Below are 17,319 nucleotides of genomic sequence, written 5' to 3' on the forward strand. Positions count from 1 at the left end.
ATCACTGTGAAGCGCGGTCACAAGCATCTCCTTTAACAGACGCACAAGGTGGGGACATGGTGTGGTCCCAGGCCACAGGCCACATACCAGAGCCGTGCGTCCACAGACCCACCACGTGGGTGGGTTTTTGTGTGTTGTGCCTAATGGCAGTTTGCTGTCACGGGGACACTGGAATTTGTCTTAATTCTGTGAGGACAGTGCTAGCATGCCCCCTGCTGGGAGCATCCCTAGCCCTGAAACAAGATGGGACAGTCACATGGCAGCCCAGTGGACACCCACCCAGGACCTCGGTGGCCAGGTGCTTCAGCCAGGTGCAGGCTGCCCACATCTCCTCTCAGACCACATGGCCCATCAGCTCAGTGCAGGCAGGGTTCCTGCGTGGCCGGGCGGGGGCGGGGGGGGCGGTAGCTAAGAGAAGAGCGTCCAGTGAGAAAACACCAAGGAAGTGACCACGTACTGTGGTGGTCTGCATGCCTACCAGCACACATCACCTAATCCCTCTGATGCCAGGAGCTCTGCCACTCATTTATTAGAATAATTGCAGCTTTGCTGTTATTGTGAGACATTGTCAAGCATTAATCTTCACAGATACATGATTTTGCTGCAGTTTCCCCTAATGAGAAACGCTTTCTCATTTCCGCTTCTCATCCTCTTACTCGTTCCATCCTTCCTGCTTTCCCGCCTTAACTTCTGTGTCTGTGGCTCTGCATAATCAGCTCCCAGAGGAAACAATGTGGGGGGCACCCCAGGGCACAGACCCTGCAGGGGGTCTCCTGTTGAAAAGGCCTCTGGCACCTGGACCCTGTGTGTTGTGGGGGTGCCGTCGGGAATGACTGACTATGCCCCCAACACTCGGACCCTGCGAGGGGGCGGTTTCCCACGAGAAACACCCCCCATCCACACGCCCCGTGGGGGGTCAGGTAGGGAACACCCCTGGCACGGGGCAGAGAGGTGTCCTGCAGAATTACCCTGGAGCCCCCTCCTGCCTCAGACCCGGACACAGCCCATGACGGGCGACCAGCCAGTGCAGGGTGCATCCTGGAGGGAGCCAGCCCCTCGAGGTGCCACCACCTCACCCTGCCCTTCCCGTGTGTCCTGCGCCCAGGTACTTCCTTCAGCCCCGGGACAACGGCAGCAAGAGCCTGAAGCCGGGGGACTTGGGGTCCCTGCGGCTGAACGTGGTGTACACGGAGGACCATGTCTTCTCCTCCGACTACTACAGCCCGCTACGGGACCTGCTGTTGAGGTCTGCGGACGTGGAGGTACCTCTGTGCACGGTGCACCTGCCACGCCCTGGGCCACCTGCAGACACCTGCAGAAGGGTGGAGCTGGGGCCAGACCTCCTCGCCCGGCTCTGCCCCCAGCCCGGCCCCCCCCAACTCCGGACCCTGGCCCTCTCACCATCCAGGGCTGGCTCCCCCCTCCCCCGGCTCCACCCCTCCGGCCCCCACCCACCTCCTAGCTCCTGACCCCAGCTCCAGTCCCTGGCCCCCCAGCCCTGCCCTGACCCTCCCAGCCCCCTGCCTCGGTCCGGATCCGCCCCCTCTCCGCCCCCCAAACCCACTGACCTACTGGCTCCTGACCCCAGCTCCAGCCTTTGGGTCCCCCAGGGACCCTCAGCCTCGTCCGGCTCCACCCCCCAGCCCCTTCCCAGCCGCCCCACCTGCCCACCTCTGCCCCCTACAAGGCACCAAGCCTGTCCACCTCTGGCCCTGCATCTGGGCTGCCAGTTCCTGGGGGGCGACTTTACCCTGCATACCGTCCCCCAACCCTGCTCAGGATTCTGGGAGGAAAAGGAGACCAAGACAGATGTTTGCCCAGAAATACCTGTATCTCCCTTTGCTGGGAGGGTGGAAGCCCCTGCCCCACACCCCACCAGCAGTTAGAGCCCTGTGGCAACCCGGCAGGGCCCGCAGTTTGGTTTCTTTGACTGTGGTCCTGAGGTCACCAGCCCTAGTGCTCGATTTGGAGGTGGGTGGAAGGACTCCCCACGGAGGCACCCAGAGCACGTGTGCAAATTGGAGGGTTTGATGTGGGTCTCAGGCAATGCAGGTTTTGCTTACCGTAGTGGGAGGGGCACCACGGGGCAGGATGGGGGTCTGGGCCTTCCGTACGGTGACCCAGCAGCACCCACCCACTGACCGTGCCAGGTGGGGCTGGGGGCACCGCCCACCCACTGACCGTGCCAGTGGGGCTGGGGGTCTGCAGCCCACCCCGGGGCTGGGTGGGGGCCTCGCCCGTGCCAGTGGGGCTGGGGGCACCAGCCACCCGCTGACCGTGCCAGGGGGCACCACCCACCCGCTGACTGTGCCAGGTGGGGCTGGGGGCACCACCCGCCCACTGACCGTGCCCCGGGGGCACCGCCCACCCGCTGACCGTGCCAGGTGGGGCTGGGGGCACCGCCCACCCACTGACCGTGCCAGTGGGGCTGGGGTCTGCAGCCCACCCCCGGGGCTGGGTGGGGGCCTCGCCTGTGCCAGTGGGGGCTGGGGGCACCGCCCACCCGCTGACCGTGCCAGGTGGGCACTGGGGGTCTGCAGCCCACCCCGGGGGTTCCACGGCGTCTCCGCCCCACAGCCAGTGTCGGCATCGGCAGCACATGTCCTGGGCGAGGTCTGCAGGGAAAAGCAGGAGGCAGCCGTTCCGCTCGTGAGGTTCTTCCTGCACTACGGCCGAGTGGTGCCCTTCATCAGTGCCATTGCCGACGCCGAGGTCCAGAGGACCCAGTGAGTGAGCCCCAGCCCCTGTGCACGACCCCCCGCCCCAGGGGCTGCGGCACGTGCCAGCGACCACCGGTGGGGAGGGGCTGGGCCGGGGCAGGTCGGGGTGACCCCGGGAGCAGAAATCTCCCCCAGTGCTGGTCCAAGTGCAGATGTGGGACAGCGGAAGGGACCAGACAGGCTCAGTTTTTCGTTCAGAGACACACTGTTTCTTTTTTTTTTTTTTAAAGATTTTATTTATTTATGTGAGAGAGAGAGTGAGAGAGAGCACAAGTGGGGAGGAAAGGGAGAAGCAGGCTCCATCCCAGGGCCCCAGGATCCCGACCTGAGCCGGAGGCAGACGCTTAACCGACCGAGCCACCCAGGCGCCCCAAGACACACTGTTTCTTAAAAATGCACCTTTTCTCGGAAGTCCCGAGGTGTGCGTGCAAGAAGGGGGTGCACAGGGCATGGGTTGCCTTGGGGCGGGCCCCGTTCTTGTGGTCTGAGGGTGGCAGCTTCAGTATTAGGCCCACAGCGGAGGACTGGGTCACTGCTGCCCAGGACCTGTGCCCACTCCGTGGGGATGGAGTCAGTCCTGGAGCTCTTGACTTAGAAAGATCCAGAATGCACCCTGGTTGAGAGAAGGCTTAAAGCACATTCTGTGACGTTTGCTTCCCTGCTGGCCTTCCCATGCTGACCTCGGGTTTGGTCCTTAGAAGCATTAACTTGGTGCAAAGCCGGACCTCACAAGGGGCAGGGCAGTGGGTGTGTGGACGTTCTCTGAATTGTCCGGACAGCTATGTACAGGAGGTCTGTTCCTCATGCCCGGCTGTGGGGCTCAGGGTGCCCAGCCGTGAAGCATCTGTCTTGGTCTCCTTTTCCTCCCAGAACATCTGGAAGCAGACTCAGCAGGGGGAGCGTGTCTCTGCAGCCAGTGGACGGGTACCCAACAGGCTCTGCTCCCGCTGACCCCTTGCTCTCTGAGACAGAATTGCCTCCACGCTGTTTTACAGGGACCCCAACACCATCTTCCGCGGAAACTCGTTGACGTCCAAGTGCATTGACGAGACGATGAAGCTGGCAGGGATGCACTACCTGCACGTGACCCTGAAGCCCACCATAGAGGAGGTGAGTGGGGGTCCCACCGTGCGGCCCCCGAGGAGGCTCCGCGGGCCCGGTGCCGTTGGGCGGCATGTGAGGGACGCCCCGCGACACTGCGGACATCAGGTAGCCGTGCAGGGCGTGTGGTGCCCGGGAGCACCTGGCTGCAGGGCTCCAGGCCATCTCCTTCCCAGCCCCACCAAGGGCCCTCCGCCTGTGTTCCAGAATCCTCCTCATTTTCTCAAATTAAAAAAATGCTTACTTCAGAAAATTCTTTGCTAAAGATGGAAGGACATGCAGAGAAAAACTGGCTCTTCGGAGAACAGCCCTTTCCTTCAGCCGCAGGTCCCCTGAACCTGTGCTCGGAGTTTTCTCTAGAGCAGCCTTGGCTGTGCATGGCCCTTCTGTTGTCGCTCACGCGCCGGCAGGCGCCGCCGAAGGCACCACACGCTTCCTGCCCCAGCAGCTCCAAGTTCTTCGCCTGACCTCTAACGGGACCCCCGAGCAGATAGCAGTTCCCCCAGAACAGCTTTGTAAAACGCAGGGACGTGAGGAAGTTTAAATGCGCACTCTGATCCGTGTGCAGAGACCTGCCGACACTTGGAAGTAACCATGTTTTTAAACTTTATGAAACCGGATCCCACGTGCGCTGATCCGGGATGGTCTTTGAGAAAGTCCCATTCCTCACGGACCGAGGTGGTGTCTGTGGCCATGCTGAAGGCCCTCCTCCCCCTGGTGCGCTGGCGGGGGGTGCTGGCCGCAGCTCCTGATGCCCCCTGAGCCCCTGACCTCCACCTGCCTGTGATCCTGGAATTTGTGTCACTCACTCCTTGTCATAAATGCACTTTCCAGATATGCCAGAGCCACAAATCCTGTGAGATTGACCCTGTGAAGCTAAAAGATGGGGAGAACCTGGAGAACAACATGGTAAGGAATCCTGATTTGTTCAGCCCTCTCCGGAGGCAGTCGCCCATCCGCAGGATTTGGGCACGTGGCCAGCTTGGGCGCTGCGTCTCTCTAGGATTTGGGGTGGGGACCATCCTGGGACGTGCTCTACAGGGTGTCCACCGGAGCCTGTGGGAGGAGACCGGCCCTCTCCGCTGCTGGGAAGTGGCACCACCGCTCCACTCGGCTCTCGGCCCCTTTCTGGGGACTCGTGCTGCTCCTGGCCTGGCGCACTCGGCGCCTGGGCCTTCCCTTCTCCTGGGGCGACCGGGAGCCTCCCCGCCGGGCTGGCTCATGGCCTGGCTTCTTCCCAGCCTGGTCTGTCCTGCTGCAACAGATGTGGTCCCACACCCAGGCCGCGTCCACCTGTGTCCTCCCAGGGTGCGGTCGTTTTTTAAAACAGCCAGACTTCCTGATTGGACAGGGAGTTTTAATCTTCCATAGGGTTTATTCAGGTTAAGTCTTTTTCATGCCTTTGAAGAAAAGAGACGGGGTTCTCACTGTCGGGGAGGCACGTTCCAGGGAGTTTCATCCCTGCACCCGTTAATGAGGTCAGCGTGGAGGAGGGGGACGCCCCCAGAGCTCCAGGTGTTTGCCCCGGTGACCGCTGCTGCCGCCGAAGAGGCCCCTCTGTGCGTGCTGAGGGGGAGTGCGTCTGCGGCTGCCACGGCTGCTCCGTCCCCGGTGTGGTCGGACTGCTCCAGGGCCGGCAGGGCGGCCTGGGGCGAGAGCGATCCAAACAGGCAGTTGGGGTGACCACCTGCACCCCGTTGCAGGAGAACCTGCGGCAGTATGTGGACCGCATCTTTAGCGTCATCACCAAATCCGGAGTGAGCTGCCCCACTGTCATGTGCGACATTTTCTTCTCTCTTCGAGAGGCAGCTGCCAAACGCTTCCAGGGTGAGTCTTTGGTGCAGAAAACGTCCACGGCCCCTTGCTGGGTGGTCCCTGTCCCCAGTGCCAGGCACCTCAAAGCCAAGAAGGGAAGTTGCAGAGTCCTGTAGACAGGATCCCAGCTATGGCACTGGGTCAGTGCCCGTTCCCACACGGCACCCCTGTCCTGCCCAGCCGGGCTCTGGGTCCTGCCTGCAGCTGCCCCCGGCTGGATCCAGCCCCAGGCCCCAGATGGGAAGGCCGGCTGGCCAAGTTCGGTCACAGCGGTTTATTTGGGATGGAGTATTAATTTCTGTGAGTTTGGGCCCCTCCGGTAAGAGAAGCCGCCCTTCCCAGTTCTTCGCGATTCTGACTGGAAGGTTGAGGCAGTACTCAGCACCCCATGTCATGCAAGGGTGCCTTGCTGAGCCCTTGTGGACTTGGGACAGGAGGGATCCCGGGGATGAATTGCCCCTTCAGTTGTGCCCATTGGTCAGGGAGGCACCGGGATTCACCCTGTTCAGACCTGCCCACGGGCAGAACAAAGGTGTCGTGCCCTGGTGGCAAGTGTCAGATTAACTGAAGACCGGGATGAAGGCTGAGGAGGGGCCAGTGTGGTGCCTGCCTCCCCACGATGCCCAGCAAGCCCCGTCCACGGCCCTGAGGAGCCCGTGGGTCAGCCCAGGTGTGTCCTGCTGCCTCCGGGGACCTTTGAGCCCCCAGACTAGTCCCTGGGGCCCTGACAGGAGCCCCCTCCCGCCTGCCGGGTGGGCACCTCTCAGCTTGTCCAGCACTGGAGACTGGGCCTCATACCCAGCTCTGTGGACGGGAGCTCCTGCTTTCAGAGCACTTGGGCTCCTTCCAGTGCCAAAGAGCACCTAGTGTCTGGGAGGGGCTGCTCCCGAGCGCACCCAGCCCTCAGACGCTCTTTGGAATCGTCTCCCAGCCCAGCTGGCCGGCCACGTCCTGTCCGTCACAGCCCCGCTACCAAAAGGGGCTGAGCTGTTCGTAGTAGTGAGGGGGAGAGCGCCCGGGGGCAGGTGCACTCAGGGGCGGGCCCCGGTTCACCGCTCTCCCCGGAAGGACGTTGAACCAGCTCTCTGCGTTCCGGCCACAGATGACCTGGACGTGAGGTACACTGCTGTGAGCAGCTTCATTTTCCTGAGATTTTTCGCTCCTGCCATCCTGTCCCCCAACCTCTTCCAGCTCACACCTCACCACACAGTGAGTGAACGTCAGCCCCCATAAACTGGTAAACCCGCCCTGCCGGGCCTGCAGGTGTGTGTGCGGCCTCCTTGCTGGAGGAGGAGGGAGGGGCGGCCAGGCTGTGAACTCCTTTATCCACAGGAAGGGTTAGCTCCTCTGCCAAGCTGTGTCTGTTAAACACAGGTGGATGCTGTGACCAGGATTTCTCACTCCGACCTTAGGAAGAATGGAGCATTTATGATCTTGTGTGCATTCAGTCACATATTCAATCAACAAACGCTTACTGAGCCCCCCAGGGCCAGGCTCTGAGTGACGCACTAACAGAGCATACCCTGCAGTGACCGAGCTTGGCAGAAAGCCCAGGGCCAGGGGATTCAGGGGGCCCTATTCCCGTCTTTGTTGGTTTTAGGTTAAACCGCATGAAGGGCAAGCGAGAAACCCCGGGTAGGGCTGCTTAGGGGACTCAGAACTGGGCAGGGAAGCTGCTCGTTTAAAGATGCCCCTTGTGCGTATTGGGCTGGGCGCTTATCTGCAGCTACTCTCCTCTCCCTGCCCTGCGGGCCCCCTGGTGCCCTGGGGAGGCGCTGGGGTCCAGGCCGCGGTGGCCCGAGAGCCTGTGTCTTGAGCGTCTGTTGTGCGAGCTCTGGGAAGCTCACACAATGGAGGAGCCTAGAGGGACGTGTCCCGCGTTCGCCTGCCTTCTATTGCATCGGGTGGCACATCGGGCGCCTTCTAGGTGATGTGACCCACTTTGTCAGCTGTGTAATTCTGGGTTCAGTCACAACATTTCTGGAAAACTGAAACAAAACTTGCGTTTCTCCTTCCCATCTGATAGGACCCGCAGACGTCTAGGACGCTGACACTTATCTCCAAGACTATTCAAACTCTTGGCAGCTTGTCCAAGTCAAAATCTGTAAGTCATTTATTTTAATCATCTCTTTTTAACACAAGAGAGAGTGTGGGTTCAACACAGTTATAAGGATAAGGGACAATAAAACCCACATGGGATCCCCACCTACCATCTGAGTAGAGAGAACGTTCCAGCAGCTTGCAAGCTCCTCTTGCCTGCTGAACTGTGAAACTTTGCCTTTTGAGACTGTTTTGTTTGGGGGCAAGTTATCCTCAGAGGCTGAGTTTGTCTTTGTGAATCTTGGACTTAACACAGGTTCACTGTGGGGATGATGATTTACAATTAAATTTCACAAGCCGGTAGCATACAGGGTAATGTCTCTTAATAAGCAATAAAGAAGTGACATCCCCCAAACCAGTGGTAGATTCATCCCACTGTGTTCCAGGCAAGGGGAGGGGGAGGAATAAAGTTCAAATCCTGTGTCTTCCCTAGACACAAGGGTGAGCGATGACATTGGCCCCTGCCAAAAGGAAAAGTCCCCGTTGCTGGAGCAACTGTTGCTGGGGAACACCGAGGTCTTGACAGGCAAGTGGGTGACCTGGGGGGCCGCAGAATCGCCCCTCCCAGGGCCCAGCAGTCCCCTGGCCAGACCAGAGCGTCTCCTGTGTTTGGGCAACATGTGCCCAAGGGCAGGGCCCTCGGCCAGAGTGCTCATCAGCGACACGGGGAGCGGGGCGTGCTCCCCTCACAGATCCCTTCATTTCTGTCACGAACAAGTGGGTTTCCGTCAGACCGACCTACGGCATGGGGGCAATAACCATAGCAGGTGGTGCGTTACCAGCTCCTGAACGGACGGCTGGTGCATCCACTCCCGTGGGGGGTTCAGAAACCGCGGGGGCCCGGCCGTGAGCATCTGAGGATGTCCGTGCCTGAGGCAGATGTGCTGCCGGGGACAGATGGGGGGCTCCTCCAGGGGCAGCCTACAGCACGCCACGTCCTTTCGGGCCCTGAGGGTCTGCCCCAGGCCCCACGGCCCCCAGAACGCGGGTGATGACACGCAGTTCTGAAGACATGGGCTGCTACGTGTAGCGATGGTGATGTGGGGACAGCTGGGCATGTTCCGTGGGATTGAAGGTCAAAGCTGGCTGCACAGGGACGGGGCCCATCTGGTGGAGGCCTCCCCTTCTGCCTGGACCTGCAGAAGCCCCAGCCCAGCCCTCCCCATTCTGTTCTCTGTGGGGTCCAGTCACTGCCGGCAAGCAGCCCCCTGTGGGGGAAACGCTCGGCTGTCTGTGGATTGGAGTGAAGTAAAGGATGTGTGGTGGCCGGCAGCAAGCTGGTCGCTCTTCTGGCCATCCATGGAGGCTCGGATGAACGAGTCCATGCTGGATGCGAGGTCTGCACAAAACCCACCTCGTGGCACATCCAGAAACAGTAAAGTGGCCTAACCCTGAGGACGGTGCTCACGGCAGGTGCGGCATCAGGAGGGTTGCTGAGCCGGCCATGCGTTCCTGAGCTGTGCTCTGACGTTCACACATCGGGGGCCCCTCATCAGCACCCCCAGGTCTCAGAAGAGGCTCCAGAGCAGCGGCCTCATCGGGGTGCCCGTGTAAACTGCGTAGACCTGGAACCCAGAGCCTGGGCTGAGCCCTGGCATCTAACTTTGTTTAGTGGCTGTCACGGAGGCTGGTCATGATGCACGCCTCTAGATGGTTCCGTTTGGGACCAGGAACCCAGAGACCTGTAGGCCTTTGTTAAGTGACCTGTTTCATTTTAGGCCAGTTTTAAGGAATCGTACATGGCTGCATTTTATGAATTCTTCAACGAACAAAAATATGCTGACGCAGTAAAAAACGTGAGTATGGACATCAGTTAACTTGAACAGACCTGCCCCCAAGTCGTATGCTGTTCCTAAGAAACCACTGTTGTAGAAAATTGAGTTAAAATTCACAGAAAACAGAAGTGACCATTAACTGCTGTAAAGAGTTCAGAGCATCGTTGCCTTCGAAGTCCCTGACCACCCTCCACGGTTCTGGGACTCTCTGCACCCTGGGGCTCCATGACCCCTTCCATACCCTCCTGTTCTGTCCACGCTGCACAGTCCTGGGACTCTCTGCACCCCGGGGCACTGTGACCCCTTCCACATTCTCCTGTCCACCCTGCATGGTCCCGGGACTCTCTGTACCCTGGGGGGCCATGACCCCTTCCACACCCTCCTGTTCTGTCCACCCTCCACGATCCTGGGACTCTGCACCCCGCGGTGCCGTGACCCCTTCCACACCCTCCTGTTCTGTTCACCCTGCATGGTCCCAGACTCTCTGCACCCCTGGGCGCTGTGACCCCTTCCATATCCTCCTGTTTTGTCCACCCTGCATGGTCCTGGCACTCTGCGCGCCCCGGGGTGCCGTGACCCCTTCCACATCCTCCTGTTCTGCCCACCGTCCACGGTCCTGGGACTCTTTGCACCCTGGGGGGCCATGACCCCTTCCACACCCTCCTGTCCACTGTCCTCGGTCCCAGGACTCTCTGCACCCCGGGGCACCGTGACCCCTTCCACACCCTCCTTTTCAGAACGGACAGATGGAGTTCTTCTCCCTGATTGGTGGGGTGCTCTATCTCTCTAGAACGCTGCCCTGTTTGTTCTGCAAATCCCCTCCAAGTCCCTTGCCTTGCCCTTCCTGGCCATCTACTCCTGGGGCCCCCACAAATGCCTGAGTCATGGTGCCGGGGGACCCAGACCCGGAGTCAGGGACATGGCACATGGAGAGGGTCTTTTCTGGATCCTAAAGCTTTACTTTTTCTCTTGTGTTCAGAAGCAGTCACACATACTTACCTCTCAGAAATCATAAAAACCAGGACCCAGAATGGGAGGAAGGGAGAGGAGCTAGAGGTGCGCATCAGTTGATGGAGGGAATCCAGACGGATCATGGAACAGTTGAATTAGGAGGGGAGGGTGTCCTGGGAGGAGAGCCCCTGCTGCTCACATTCCAGTAGAGATGCATTCTTGCATCACCTGTTGATGTGCAGGTGGGCCTCCAGGTGTCACCATGAGCCTGGCAGCCAGGTGAAGCAGCAGCTGGGGGTCTGGTGGGAGGCCGGAAGCTTCCTGGCTGCAGCAGAGATATGCTCAGGACCCCTGACTCTTGCAGAAAAACCCATGCTCCCCACATTCCTCTCTCCTCTGGCATCAGAAAGAGACACAGCATGACACTGCTGTTTCTGCGTGAGAAGGGAACGTATCCAAGCGTGCCATTTCCCCTTTAACCATTTGCTGTCTTTCCCACTTTAGTTTTTAGATCTGATCTCATCTTCTGGGAGAAGAGACCCCAAGAGCATAGAGCAACCCATCCTGCTTAAAGAAGGGTAAGGCCTGTGTCTGCTGCTGGGTCAGCAGGAGAGACGCAGGGGCAGTGCTCCTGGCCGTCCCTGCCATGAACTGGGGCCTCTCTGCCCACGTGGCTGGTGGCCTCCCAGCTCACAGGCAGCCAGACCCGTCAGGGGCTGTCCAGGCCTGGGCCATCATGGCCGCCGTCCATGTCTCGATCCAGCAACACTGCGCACAGGGCATTGTGAGACGTGCTGGTGTTGGCTTTCCTTTGTGCCTCTGCCCTGGGGGTTGTGTGCATGGAGAAACACCTGTCAGGTGGAGAGAGGGCTGGGGAGGCTGAACCACCCCTGCATGGTTGGCTCACTCACACCTGTGTTCAGGACCCTCCCTCCCTCCATCAGTCCCCCACTCCTGAGGCGTCTCCTGCTCCAATCCGTCCTTGTTTCCGGAACGCACCTGCCATGGCCCCGGGGGCCTGCCCACCTTCTTACGGGCGTCTCTTGTTGGTATTCCCAGTGTGGGAGCATGGGGAGGGGACGGCTGCTTTGTTGGAGGTCTGTTGAACCCCATGTCCTTGCCAGCTTGTGATTTAAAGTTTAGCAGGGGCTAAACTTTTCAGAAGTAGAGACCTTTGCCTTTTGGTTTTTAACCCTATCACTTGGAGATACAATAAGATGTTAAAAATCTGCAGGCCGTATTGGGTAGGACAGATGTGAAAGAAGCAGTTTATTTGGATTTTGCAGATGGGACTTCAGGCTGTGGTGTGGGGAAGGTGCTAGATGTTCCCTGAGCCCCGACATTCACCCACAAACATGTCCTGTTCACAACAGGTTCATGATTAAGAGGGCTCAAGGACGAAAACGCTTCGGGATGAAGAATTTTAAGAAAAGATGGTTCCGCCTGACCAACCATGAATTTACCTACCAGAAAAGCAAAGGTAACGAGAAATTGGCTTTTTACTTGATTCTCACACTTTATTCTGAGGGGCCAGAGCCTTGCTTGGAGCCCTGATGGGGTTACCGCCTGCTTTTCTGGAGTAAAACGAAGAGCACGGAGTAAGCATCCCATGGAGTGAACAGTTTCTCACCACAGGACCACGTGGGAGACATCCATCCACTCTGGTGGCCTGGGTGTGGGTGGGGAGCCAGGGGGCCTGAGCCTCTGGGCTCCAGGCGTGGGAGTCGGGGTCCTGTGTTGGCTGTGTCCTCCCAGATCTGATGTGGCTTAGATCTCGGTGACGTGGCCCTGGGAAGTAAAATGTGGAGACAGGCTCCTCAAGACGGTGTGCGGCTGGAGGCGTTAGGGTCCCTGGGAGGTCCTGGTGCGTGAGGCCCGGCTGTTCCGCGGTGTCCCCTGCCCATGGTCTGTGTATGGCTTACCCACCCCCCCAAGGTGGGCACCCTCTCACCCGCCCCCTCATGAACTCTCTCTGCGGCAGGAGACCAGCCTCTGTACAGCATTCCCATCGAGAACATTCTGGCCGTGGAGAGACTGGAGGAGGAGTCCTTCAAGATGAAGAACGTGAGTGTTGTGCCTCCACTCACTTTTCAGGGGTTTCTCCTTCTGCCCTCGTGCCCCCACCATCGCCCCGCCGCCCCTGCCCTCCTCCACGGAGCCCCATCACCTGGGTGCTTGTGAGCTGGCCAGAGGCGAGAACCTGCCGGAAAGTGCGTTCCTGGCAGCAGCAGGGACTGGGGCAGCTCTGGGACCCTGTGGGGTTTCTTTGAAATTCATTTTGATCTGGTTTTGAACTTACAAGAAAGTGGCCAGAATAGAGCAGGACCCCCCGTGTCCCCTAACTCAGAATCGCGGGTTGTTTGCATTTGTCCCATTTGCTGAGCATATTCCTTCATTCTGTCTTCGTCTCTCTCCACGTGCACGTGTCTTTCTGAGCCACGTCAGTACTTGAGCGTGTTCCCGGAAAACAAGGGCATTCTGGCAGAGAACCCAGACAGCTGCCCGAGGCAGGACCCCCGGCTCCAGTGCCGCCGTCCACGCTGGCTGTGCTGTGGTCTCTGCAGCGGTGTGTGTCCCCAGCCGAGTGCCACGTGGTACATTCTCTGTCGTGTTCTTGATCTGGAACGTTCCTCAGACTCGCTCCGTGTTTCGCAGCCTTGGTGTTTTCGAAGTACTCAGGCCAGGTTTTGTGGGCGTCTCTCAGTCTGGGTGGTGGGTTCAGGCAACCTGTTTCGCCAGGCATCCCGTGGAGGCGAGTGTGGCCCCCCCGGGCGCGTCTTGTCAGGACGGCTCACGGTGACCGTGGGGGACACACTGGGCTGTGTCCACCTCTGGCTCCTCCTCAGGCTCCTGCCCGTCCTCAGTGGCCCCCTGCTTCCCTCGTCCCTTCACTACTTCTTCTTGGCTGCTGCCGCGGAGAGCTCCGCCCCACGGGGTCCTTCACTTGCCTGTTAGGGCCACGTTTTGCTCAGGGCTGGCGCCCCTCACTGCCCAGTGTGGCTGTGGGACGTGGCAGCGCTTCTGGCTGCACCGTCATTCCCGTCACCGGCACACCCCGCGGGCACGCATGCATCCCGCTCGGCCGAGCGCTGGCGGGGTTTCCGAGGGAGCCACCGGTGAGGATTTGGGAGCCAGGCTACGCGTGGGGAGCCTTCCTGTGTGTTCCCGCGGGGTGTCCTGCAGGAGAGCCCGCACGGCAGGTCTGCCCCCCGCTTGACGCTTTACGAAGGGCTCAGACCTCTGGGGCTCTCTGCAGCACAGGCGGGAGCAAGCCTGGGTTTTCTTGCCACTGCGCGCCTTGAAGCTCGGCGGGGAGGGAGGGAGTGCTCCTGCCCGCCACCATGCCACCGAGCCACCGGGTCAACTCCCGTCACCTCCCATGCAGTCTCCAGGCTCTGGGGGAACGTGCGCTCACACCGGACACCTGGAGGCCTTGTTCTGGGGGAGGTGGGGTCTGTGTAGGAAAGTTCCCTGCGGCCTTGCTGGCTGGTGGCTTTGCTTGGACCACGTCCCTACCAAGCCCGGGTGGCGACGTGCCTGAGGGTACCAGTGGCCTCCTGTAGCCCCCACAGCCCTCAGCATGGAGCCTGATGTCTGCATTCTGCCCTCTCTTTCCCCGTCTGGTCCCAGTTCTGTTTCTCTCTTCCTGATTTTCCAAATACTTTTTATACTTTTGTTTCATTAGGTGTATTTTATCTAAGTTATCTGCAGTCTTCTTTAGAGCTAGGTGAGGAGTAAGTAACAAAGAGTAGTTCAAACTTAAAATGCTACGAATCATTCCCTGGCCTTCCAGCTTTACAGAAACTCCGACCTGTGAGGGTTTGACAGGCAGTGAGGCCTCTGCCCTATCAGCTTCCCCAGGGAGAGAGTGCTTCTTCTCTCTTGTTCCAGACCCCGTCTCGGCCAGCAGTCCTGGCTTGGCGCATTTCTCTGCCACTCTTCCTCCTGTCCGCACTCTGGCCGAGGGCTGGTGTGGACAGAAGGACGGCCCGTTGGCCGGTTCTCCCCGATGATGTTGATGGGATTGCCCCTCCTGTGGGGGATGGGGTAAACCCCCGACCTTGCCACCCGGGGGCCACCTGGGCCCTTCATGCCCTCACCTGCAGATGACCACCGTCCTCTGGAGCCCAGGGTCGCTGCCAGGCAAACAGTTCATGAAGCACAATGCCCGGGCCTCTGCCCATGTTCATCCATTGCCCTTACAGCGTGTTCAGTAATAGTACCGTATTCCTCAGGGGAGGCCTCGCAGCGGTCCAACCAACGGTGTAATTTGGAATCCTTAGAGTAAAAAGGCTGGTCTCCTTAAGGAGAGAGAGAGATGTTCTCAAGGTGTTGACGATTTTAGTTTTTTGTCTTTAAGATTCGGAAAGTGGCTGTCCGCGGAAAGAACTGGCTTAGCTGGTGCTCTCCATGCGCTCAGCAGGGACACCTTCCAGGCCCTGTAGTCCTTGTTCTCTGAGGTCACGGACAGCTGTTCGGGCACCAGCTCTGGGGCTGGCTCCGTGTCCTGGGATGGCTTCTCCCCGTAAACATCCTGAGGGGGAGGTACAGCTCTGGCCCAGTCTCCAGAGGAGCAGACAGGCTCAAGAGGAGGGAGCTTGCAGGAGCTCACGGCACTCGTGTGGGGGCGGGAACTCAGACCCGACCTGCTATCCTGACAGCCTGCATGCGTGGTTCATCTCCAGCAGCCCCAGGCCCAGCCCCCCTCCCCGTGTCCCTGGTCATTTGCTTCACTGTTTGTGTCTTCCTGAGTGTTGCCAGCTGCCCCCGCCCCCCAACACCACGGGCTTTAGGGAAATTAGATGTAGCAGCTCTGCGTTGCTTGAGAACCTTCTTCAGCTGCCAGGAGCCATCCACAGTAACTGCTGGCCCCGGGAGGATGGCCCTTGCACCCCGTCTCACCCCACAGGCTCTCCTACAGACGCTGGGTTCAGGGTTTATAGGAAGGTCCCCAAGTCAGGTTCTGCTTCCCAGGAGCTGACAAGGGCTCTGACCTGTCTCCCGTCTCCTGTGTCTGTCTTTTGCTCATTGGCACAGTTTGGGGGGGACACAGTGGGATCGCAGCCATACACAGATTTGCACAGTCTGAGGCCCACACAACAGTGCATGTGTGCCCAAGGTGGGCCAGGGTCGGGGGCTCAGTCCCATCTATTCACTCAGGAACTCGGACGTACATCTTCTCCTCCCCGGATCCATCAACTCCTGTTCCTCCTCTCCGTGCACACCCCCTCCCCCTGGAAAAGCCCACCATCATCTTTGACATTCTGATTCCTGGCCTCTCCTAGGGCCCTCTTAAAAGTCCAGCCTAAGAGCCCTCCAGGGCCCTGGTGTGCCCACTTCCCCGCTTACCCCCATCTTCTGTGTATAGCCTGGCCTGCTCCTGCTGGGAGCACCCGGCCCTCCCGGGGCTCAGGGCCTTTGCACCTGCTATCCCCCTGCCCCAGGACCTCCACTGCCCCAGGACCCCCGCTTCTCCCATCCCTGCTGCCTTAGGACCCCCGTGCCTCCCATCCCCGCTGCCCCAGGACCCCCATGCCTACTGGTCCTTCTGCCTGGGACTCTCCCATCTTGTTCTCCTTTTCCCACTCAGCTTAATTATCTCTTAGTCATTTTTCTGACCTCAGCTGGGTCCTTTGTTTAGAAGGTTCTTGCCTGACTCTTCCTCTGGCGTACACAACCCTTACACTTTGTGTTCATCCCTATCCTTCTTGCTGGCTGGAAGTTCATGACAATAGAAACTCTGGGCCACCTGGGTCCCCAGAACCTAGGGCAGTGCCTGGTTCAGGAATGGTGGCTGAATAACAAGAAAGGCGGTAGAGGCTTTGAGAAGCCTCAGAGGAAGTAATCCCGACCTAGAAGGAGGAGGAAGAGCCTCCTGGTCAGGAGGGGTGGGTGCATTTTTCCAGATGGACACACAGCCCATACAAAGGTCCTGAGGTAGGTGTGGGGGTGAGGACAGGACCGTGGGCCGGAGAAGCTCTGATGCACCTTGCACAGAAGGCCGCTCCGGCTTAAAAAACCGTTTATGTAATGGCCACAGTGAAACAGCAGGGAGATGTACAGTGCTACGCCTTTGCTTTTCGAATGGAGCCCCCAAGACCCCAGGAAGCAGAGTGCCTTGGCCAGGCTGACCAGGGGTGGCCCAGCTGAGTCACTTCAGTCTCCTGAGTCCCCCAGGGGGAAGGCTGTGGCTTGTGGCTCTGTCAGTTCAAGGACAGCAGAAGCCCTTCGTGCCTGCCACAGCCCCTGGGCCTGCCCGTCCCCCTCCACATCTGTACTAAAGACCCTCGAGGCCCAGGCAGGACATCTTGCTCTGTGGCCTCTCTGATCCTCTTCCCTGTCCCCTCAGATGTTCCAGGTCATCCAGCCCGAGCGGGCGCTGTACATCCAGGCCAACAACTGTGTGGAGGCCAAGGCCTGGATCGACATCCTCACCAAAGTGAGCCAGTGTAACAAGAAACGTCTCACTGTCTACCACCCATCCGCCTACCTGAACGGCCACTGGCTGTGCTGCAGGGCTTCCTCGGACACAGCCCCGGGCTGCTCCCCCTGCACCGGGTAGGTCTGTGCCTCTCCAGCCCCAGGACCCTCCCAGCTGGTTCAGGCAGAGGAGGGGTCCCACAGGACCAGCCCAGAGGACGGAAATCAAACCCGAGCCAGCAGGAAGCAAAAGCAGAGGGTATTGAAGATACGCACAGAGAGAGGGAAGGACAGAGCATACGGGAGACTCTGAAAGGAAAACTGCAGGCGTCTTCTCTTTGCTTGGGGCCTGGGGTTTTTTGTTTCATTTTTTTTTATAAAGATTTTTTTTTTATTTATTTATTCACGAGAGACAGAGAGAGAGAGAGAGAGGCAGA

The 17,319-nt window shown here is 59.3% G+C and overlaps 1 protein-coding gene across 4 annotated transcripts in view; it reads left to right on the plus strand.

Moving 5' to 3' along the window:
• Positions 1-17,319, plus strand: part of RASA3 (RAS p21 protein activator 3) — a 111,636-nt gene that overhangs the window by 86,120 nt on the left and 8,197 nt on the right. For all 4 annotated transcript variants that reach the window (XM_035002995.1, XM_035002997.1, XM_035002996.1 and 1 more), the window contains 12 exons: positions 1,106-1,262; positions 2,578-2,726; positions 3,716-3,830; positions 4,656-4,730; positions 5,525-5,648; positions 6,739-6,845; positions 7,663-7,740; positions 9,455-9,532; positions 10,967-11,040; positions 11,836-11,942; positions 12,444-12,526; positions 16,812-17,020. In XM_035002995.1, coding sequence (XP_034858886.1) covers positions 1,106-1,262; positions 2,578-2,726; positions 3,716-3,830; positions 4,656-4,730; positions 5,525-5,648; positions 6,739-6,845; positions 7,663-7,740; positions 9,455-9,532; positions 10,967-11,040; positions 11,836-11,942; positions 12,444-12,526; positions 16,812-17,020 — 1,356 coding nt within the window. The remainder of the gene's footprint in view (positions 1-1,105; positions 1,263-2,577; positions 2,727-3,715; positions 3,831-4,655; positions 4,731-5,524; positions 5,649-6,738; positions 6,846-7,662; positions 7,741-9,454; positions 9,533-10,966; positions 11,041-11,835; positions 11,943-12,443; positions 12,527-16,811; positions 17,021-17,319) is intronic.

Source organism: Mirounga leonina, unplaced genomic scaffold (assembly GCF_011800145.1).
Source record: "Mirounga leonina isolate KUSES-001 unplaced genomic scaffold, KU_Mleo_1.0 Mir_127, whole genome shotgun sequence".
NCBI lineage: Eukaryota > Metazoa > Chordata > Mammalia > Carnivora > Phocidae > Mirounga > Mirounga leonina.